Source organism: Haliaeetus leucocephalus, unplaced genomic scaffold (genome assembly GCF_000737465.1).
Source record: "Haliaeetus leucocephalus isolate CR32 unplaced genomic scaffold, Haliaeetus_leucocephalus-4.0 Scaffold264, whole genome shotgun sequence".
Taxonomy (NCBI): Eukaryota; Metazoa; Chordata; class Aves; order Accipitriformes; family Accipitridae; genus Haliaeetus; species Haliaeetus leucocephalus.
The window spans coordinates 62,646-69,703 of record NW_010972700.1 but is presented as its reverse complement, the minus strand read 5'-3'; the positions used below and the strand labels follow the sequence as shown (position 1 = coordinate 69,703).

The following is a 7,058-nucleotide window of genomic DNA, read 5'->3' as shown; positions in this document are numbered from 1 at the left end:
CTCTTTGCTTCTCCAGAGATCTCCCCGCAAGGAGCACCGAAGAAGCCACAACCTCTTCTTGCAGAAAGGGGCACATCACCCCTCGGGAGGGGGTCGCGGCTCTGCTGCTCCCCCAGACCCCGCCGGAGCTGTGACTGCAGAGCCCCGAGGTCACGGCGCTCCCCGCACGTCCCCTCCGGCACCGTGCGGGGGCCTGCCCACGGTCGGCACCCTGACGTCACCTGGTAGCAGGGTATATCTAGAGGAGAAAGGACACCTCGAGACCCTTTCGACGCAGGCTGGGAGTTGGATGATTTGCAGGAGGAGCCCTTGGCACTGTAAGTATTTCCCAGGAGCTCCAAGCAATAATGAGGGTGGCAGGGAGATGAAAGGGGAACCGGCTGCAAAACCCAGAGGAGAGGAAAGTCCTGATAAAACCCCAGGGCAGGAAAATTCGGATGTTTGTGCTTGGAGAGCGTGAACAGACCCAGCAGCTAAGAGAGGGAGTTGTGGTCCTCGCATGGTCGTTTTCTCTTTCCTCTCACTATTAGGGCAAGTGCTGGAGCAGTGCCTTGTCTCAAAGCTCCCTGGCTGCGCGAGCGGCTCTGCCCTCCACGGGGCCGCTCGGTTCCTCGTGCCCAGCACCCCTCGGTCAGGGGTCCCCAGCACCCCCGTGGCTCGTGTCCTCGGCTGGCTGAGCCGGCAGGTGAGCAGTGCTGGGGGGGCTCCTGAGGAACGGTCGGGACAGGCAGCTGGTGTTTCGTGCTCCGGTGCCCAGCCATAGACGTGGGGCACATCGGTGGGGAGTTTGTACCATGTGATGCTGTACCTCCGGTGTTACTGAATCCCTTCTTTCAGCTGGGATAGTCATTCCAATGATCCCCACCCGGGAAGCAGTTGTGGGAACGTAGTTCTACTTGAGATGAGTTCTGGATTGTAGAGTGCATCCTCTTTCATCGGTTCTTGGTCTTAAAACTGCTGCTAGAACAGAGGGTCTCAGATCCTGTGTAAAACACAGGAACAGAAAGGGCTGAACCTGCGTGGACTTCTTCCATCGCCGTGATTAGCCAGCTCAAGCAACTGAGACTGGAGCTGTGAGGTTCCTCACAGGCATCTTACACTGGATACAATATTCCCTGACAAAAGCCTGGCTGCAAGAATGATGCTAGTGGCTCTCGTGAGGTCAAGAGCTGAGCATGCAAGAACCCCATCAAAAGGAATGTGAAAACAAGGATATTTCCTCCTGCCTGCTGTCTATTCCCAATGTATCCCTGCATGGCAGACCACGGCTCTTGGGGGTTCTGTGTCTGACATCCCTGAGGCACCACAAAGACAAGTGCACATGGAGGAGTCTGTATTTTTTAAGGTTTCAGACAAGGGAAGATGAGTTCCTATGCTGAATTTGTCTGAAGAAGGTCAAGCAAGGCATCTGCATTATCTGTCAGGGAAATTTTCCACAGAGAATCAGAGATTAAGGAGAGGGCAGATTAAAGAGTCAGCATTTGTCAGTAGTATTCAAGTCCCTTTAAGTTCAAAGAAAACTAAAAGAAGGATGATTAACCTGGCCAGCAACCCAGAGGTGGGATATCTGACGCAACTGAGATAAGCCCATTACCATCTATTAGGTATAATTAGCGTTCGGACGCAAGCAAAGCTCTTACCCAGAGGATTAAACCCTGGAGTGAGCAGAAATGCTGTCAGGGGTGATTAGTTAACACCTTGTCAGAGGAGGGGGCAGAAGAAGTGCGTGGAAGAACATCTTGTTCTTCAACAGCCTTTGCATCCACAGCCATCAGCTCTCTCCCGGGAGCTGCCTCCCAGTGCCAGTGGCAGCAGAAGAGCTCTGGCAGCCCAGCAAGCACTGGGAGGAGGCAGCATCTTGCAGAGATCTAGAGAAGGAGACTCAGTCTCCTCAACGTTTCTCAAGCCATCTGTTCGGCGTGGTACCAAGGACTATCCAAGTACGCAGGTACGGGGAGGCGAAAGGCTGGGAAATTCCCCTGGGAAGCTGCCGTGGGAGCTTCTTTTGCATCTGTGATGGCGGGGTGCCCGCCGGCCCATGCCTGGCTGCGTGCAGAGGCAGCTGGTTCCCGAGGTGTGGGAACAGGGGCAGCGCCGGTGCTGCGGGCAGGGCCCTCTCCAGCAGGAACGGAGACACCTTTGCCTGCGTGTGATGGCAAGCGAGTCCCACCAGATCAGTGGTGGGAGGGCAGCTTGATTCCTGCTGCAGGATGGAGGCTGTTATATGTCATTAAGGCTGCTTTCTGTCCTCTGCCATTTCTTTTGGTGATGCATGGAGAGAATAGGTAGAGGAGGTTGGTACAGAAGAAAGGTTTGTCCCTTTTAGTTTCATTGAGTGCTTTTTCTTGAATTCATGCAGGTCAGAGAGAGGATGAAGTGTGATTTGGGCAGCTCCTTTTTCCTACCAAATCTTGGGTTATCGAGTAGCTAGTAGGTGGATGCAACTACTTCAGACTGGGGGAAAAGGAAACTCCAAGGACTGAGTCTTCCCATTATCTATTTCTTTGTTGAGCGAAGGCCAGGGGCAAGGCATGGATTCAGGGAACTAAGAGGAGTCGACCCTCAAAGACATTTTTGTGGTTAAGGTACCACACTGGCACACAGCAGGTCTTGGTGAAGCAGAGCAGGAACTCACTTGGAGATGGAGCTCAAATGCATCTTACAAGTTCTGGATGCAGTCCAAAGGGTTGGAAATCTGTTAGCCGGTTTGTTTCTTCTGCTGTACTTTTGGGAGTAGCCCTTGAGAGGGGTGCCAAGTGTCTTGGCGTGTCAGATGAACATGGTGCTTAGAAGTGGATGTGTACCTCTCGTAGTTCAGGAGGGGTATCTAGCGCTGAGACAGACACCCTACTGATGAGAACTGTACCTGAGGCAGAGCATAATACTATATTTTGGGGCATTAGCAGACATGCCATGCAGCAGTTTTCTGATGCAAAGCATTTTGTTGTAGGGCAGTACCATCTGAATTCCTCACTGGTCCTGAGTAACAGTGAGGCACCAAATTCTCTCTTTGGTTTGGAGCCAAACTACCTCAGGTCTCAGTTTGGCCCTAAAAAACTGTGAGTCAAAAGATTTTGTCAATCCTCCCAGCAGTGCAGTCCAGGTCATACTGATCACTGCACCTCCATTTCTATTCTGTAAAAGATGAAGGTGACAGTGTTTGCCTGTCCTGCCACCGTGCTGTGAGGATAAAGCTGTAAATACTGGGTGATTATTTAGGTGCTGCAGAGATGGCAGCCAGATAAGTAACTTCCACGATTTGAGCTGATCCCTGTGTTTGTGGGCACAGTGTGTGCTTAGGAAGCGTTGTGCTACAGGCGGGGAAATAGCATCTGTGCATACTTCAGCTGCAGACACAACCATCTGCTGCTCCATTTGGGGCTGCTGGAACCTGTCCAGTCTCCTGCTCGGGATATTACAGCTGAGACAGGAGCCCAACCACAAGCGACAGGAGAACTAGCATGCCTCTAGGTGCTATCATTAGGATCCATCCTACTGTCAGCACAGATGGAAAGATGTCAGGGGTGAAGTATTCCCAGACTGCCACAGATACAGAACGCATTCGCCTTGCACTGATGTGGAAGTGACATGGGAGGATTGCTTGGGTGGTCTTTCTCCTTGCATCTTAGGCTTTGCTTTCCAGCACTTTGGCTATTTCAGGACTGTCAAAGACATGAACTGTCTTCCGACTAAGAAAAAAAACACAAACCCAAACATTCTTGATGGCATTTATAGTTCTGAGATTAAAAGTCTGGAGTGTCACTGCAGGTGATGTTGGGGATTAGGCTAGAGCACTATGGTGACCTAATGAGATTAGCCTTTAGTTCCAAATCCTGAAGTTAATTCCATCAGCGATCCCATCAGCCTGGCTGCACAGGGATGAACACCTGGAGATAGGAGTTATATAATGGTCATGGGGAAGAATGTGACCTCAAGGAGGGGAGTGAAAAATGGCATTTATTTTTGTCCATAAATGCACTTGCTCAGACCATTCTAGCATACTAATTAGCACAAAATTAGATGAAGGGCTGGAAGGTCCCCCTTGGGCACTGGTGAGAGTTATTGCTGTCCTCCCTGGGAAGGAAGCAAAGGGCTTTGAATGCAGCAGTTCTGCCCTCTGAGGCAAGAGAGATGTCTCCCACACAAGAATTACTCCCTAATAACTATTTAGCCCCTGTGAAGTGGAGTTTGGCTCATGTGCACTGTGGTGCAGAAGAGGTCAGTGCATGTCATATAATGCTCACAAACACCGAAATGGACATATCCTGGGGAAAGTTACAGGCTTTACTCTCCTAAATCCTGAGAAATTAACTTCTGCCTAAAAGACAGTCTCCAATGCTTTGCCTTAGCCTTCTTTACAATCTTTCAAAGATTCTGTGCTCTAAGTTTGGTATTGATAAACGTGAGACCCAAATTGCAGCTCCAGCCAGACTAAGGGGCTATGTAGCTCAGCATCCCATCTCCAGCAGTGTCCAAAAGGTAACACTTAGGCAAAAGTATAAGAATAGGTGAAGTATATCATAATGATTCCCAAGGATAGGATATTTCTCTAAGCTGTAAGTGCGTCTTTGTGGGTCCTAGTAGGCATGTTGTGAACCAGTAAGTAAAAATATCAGCACTGCTGTTCCAAGGCTAGCTAGAAAACAAACAACATTGGCATTAACCTTCCTATTTTACCCAAACTGTGGGGCAATCTGCTGCAGCAACCTGTCTCCAAGAGTCCAGCTATGTCTGAGAAAAAAGAAGGTGTGACTCTCCGTGACTCTGCAAGTCATTGCACTATGGGGTTAAGTGTCTTTTTGTCCTTAGCTCAAGTGTCCTTTGTTTGGCCTCCTAATTCTAGCATGCCAGATGAAAGACCGTGCTATCCTGCTTACTTTGTATGCATTACAATCTTTCTTTATGTTTACTGTCCTTATCTTTAATCCTGTCACAATTATATTTTCCGTAATTCTGTCATCTGACTACTGATACCTAGAAGTGATAAGCAGAGCGTTGTCAGTCCTTGCTGTTATCTTGCAGACAGAGGGATCTGAGAGAGGCGTGCGCCTGCCACACACCACAGCCCAGGGATGAGTGAGAACCCACCCACCAACCTCAACGCTGGAGATGCTCCAGCTGGTCCCACCACACCACGCAAGGGGCCTCCCAAGTTCAAGCAAAGACAGACAAGGCAGTTCAAGAGCAAGCCCCCTAAAAAAGGAGTAAAAGGGTAAGGGCTTTTTGGAAAGAAAAGAAACCGTGCCGGTCCGGTGGCTCCCCACTGCTAAGCTGGGCTTCTGCGGCACCATCTTCCCTCGGGCAAGGAGCCAGGAGGCTTCACCCTGCGCCGCTGCCTTCAGCTCTCCTGCCTGGAGCTGCTTCTCTCCGTCTGCTGCCCACCCGCAGCTCTTCCCTGGCTGAGGGTGCAGGGCAGCTGCTCTTTCCTGGGGGCTGCTGGCCCAAATTCACCCTCACCTGCTCTTTTCTCCCCTAGGTTTGGAGATGACATCCCAGGCATGGAGGGACTGGGCACAGGTAAGCCCCGTGGGATGTTGCTGTCATGCCCTGCTTTAACGCAAGTGCAGTCACGCTTCAGCACGGGAGAGGACTCTGGGGTGCCTCTCTGTCTCCCTGGCATCTCTGCAGCTCTCAGGGTCAGCACAGAAGGCTCGTACTCCCTCCGCGAGCTGCCACGGTCATGCTTGTGCTTACATGCACTACGAGACAGAAAGGCTATTTAGGCACACTTCAATTTCTGAATACTTTCGCTTGGCTGCAAATGTGCTTGTTTGTTTTCTGCTAATGCTCTGCCTAAGAATTTCAGCAGAATGAGGTTCTCAAAGAATTGCCAAATGCTAAGCTATTAATACCAAAAATCACGGGAACTAAATCCCAGCTGGTTAAGTATTTCTGTTATCACGAGAATCCTAAATTTAAGAATTTTATGCACCCGTCTGGGACTGAGCAACACACGCTGGATGAACTGTAGCCAATCGGAACTTCTTAGGTATCAAAAACAACTGCACCTATCAAAGAGTTACAGATCCTGAATGTTGTAGACCAAATTTTTCCGCATCTGATTTAAGATTGCACTTATCTTCAAGATCACAGTTTGGCTACAGGTAGTTTATAAGAACAGAAGAAACCTCGTTACTGGAATGAATTTTTACACCAGTCTACACAGTCACTGAAGAGACTAGAGGAAATGCTGGTTTGCTTTTGCTCACAGAGAAAGATGGCACGGGAGAAAATACACTGATCTGGTTTGGTCTGGTAGGTAGTGCCAGATTTGAAGAGCTCATCTGCTCATTTAATCTTCAAGTGGAATCTCATTTGTCTTAATGTTTCCTGAGTAAATCAGCCTTTCTATTAATATGAAAGAAATCCAAGAAGCGCAGTGACCAGAACCCATTTCTCATTCTCTCTCTTTTGCAGATATCACAGTGATTTGCCCATGGGAAGCTTTCAGCCATCTGGAACTGCACGAGCTGGCCCAATTTGGGATCATCTAAGGTGCCAGCATCTCTACTGGTGTCACCTGGTGACTCCACAGATCCCATCATGGTCTTCATCACCTTTGACACTTATTTTTGGCCCTTACATCCACCTGCTCACAGGCAGGGTGGTTTTGTAAGAGCTAGTTATGAGAAAGTCCTTTGCAGATTAATTTGGCAAAGAAGTTAGTTGGGACCCTGAACAGACCTCATGCTCCATGTGGTGAAACTACTGAAAAATGTCTTAATGCCTCCCTGAACCATATCCTGTCTTCTCCCACTGTCGTTGCTCTTCAGGTTTATGGAGATAGAGGGAGGCTCTATTTGAACTTTTCCCCTGGTTAACTTTTCCCCTGGTTAGCTGAGATACTGTGTGCATGGGTGTGCATGTATGTCCAGACCTAATTACATCAAGCCCATTCTGTTTTCTTCCCTCCCTGACAGCTTTCTGTATAGGATTTCCACGGATATGTCCCCATGTTAGCCGGGCCACCAACTATTTGCTGAGAGTATATCTGTAGAGAACAGCATTAGAGTCACCAGTCCAGACGTTAGGCTATTTTTCTGTAGGAGACCCTTCCC

The 7,058-nt window shown here is 49.3% G+C and overlaps 1 protein-coding gene across 2 annotated transcripts; it reads left to right on the top strand.

Moving 5' to 3' along the window:
* Positions 1-270: 270 nt before the first annotated feature.
* PDE6H (phosphodiesterase 6H, cGMP-specific, cone, gamma) lies at positions 271-6,820 on the top strand. 2 transcript variants are annotated; one of them, XM_010569195.1, is made up of 4 exons: positions 271-317; positions 5,023-5,212; positions 5,477-5,517; positions 6,418-6,655. In XM_010569195.1, exons 2-4 carry the CDS (start codon positions 5,073-5,075, stop codon positions 6,492-6,494), a joined length of 258 nt encoding a protein of 85 aa, XP_010567497.1. In that variant the 5' UTR covers positions 271-317; positions 5,023-5,072; the 3' UTR covers positions 6,495-6,655. The 2 variants fall into 2 exon arrangements, with proteins under 2 accessions (XP_010567497.1, XP_010567496.1); XM_010569194.1 differs by lacking the exon at positions 271-317 and adding an exon at positions 1,747-1,948 and having other exon boundaries at positions 6,418-6,820.
* Positions 6,821-7,058: the final 238 nt, after the last annotated feature.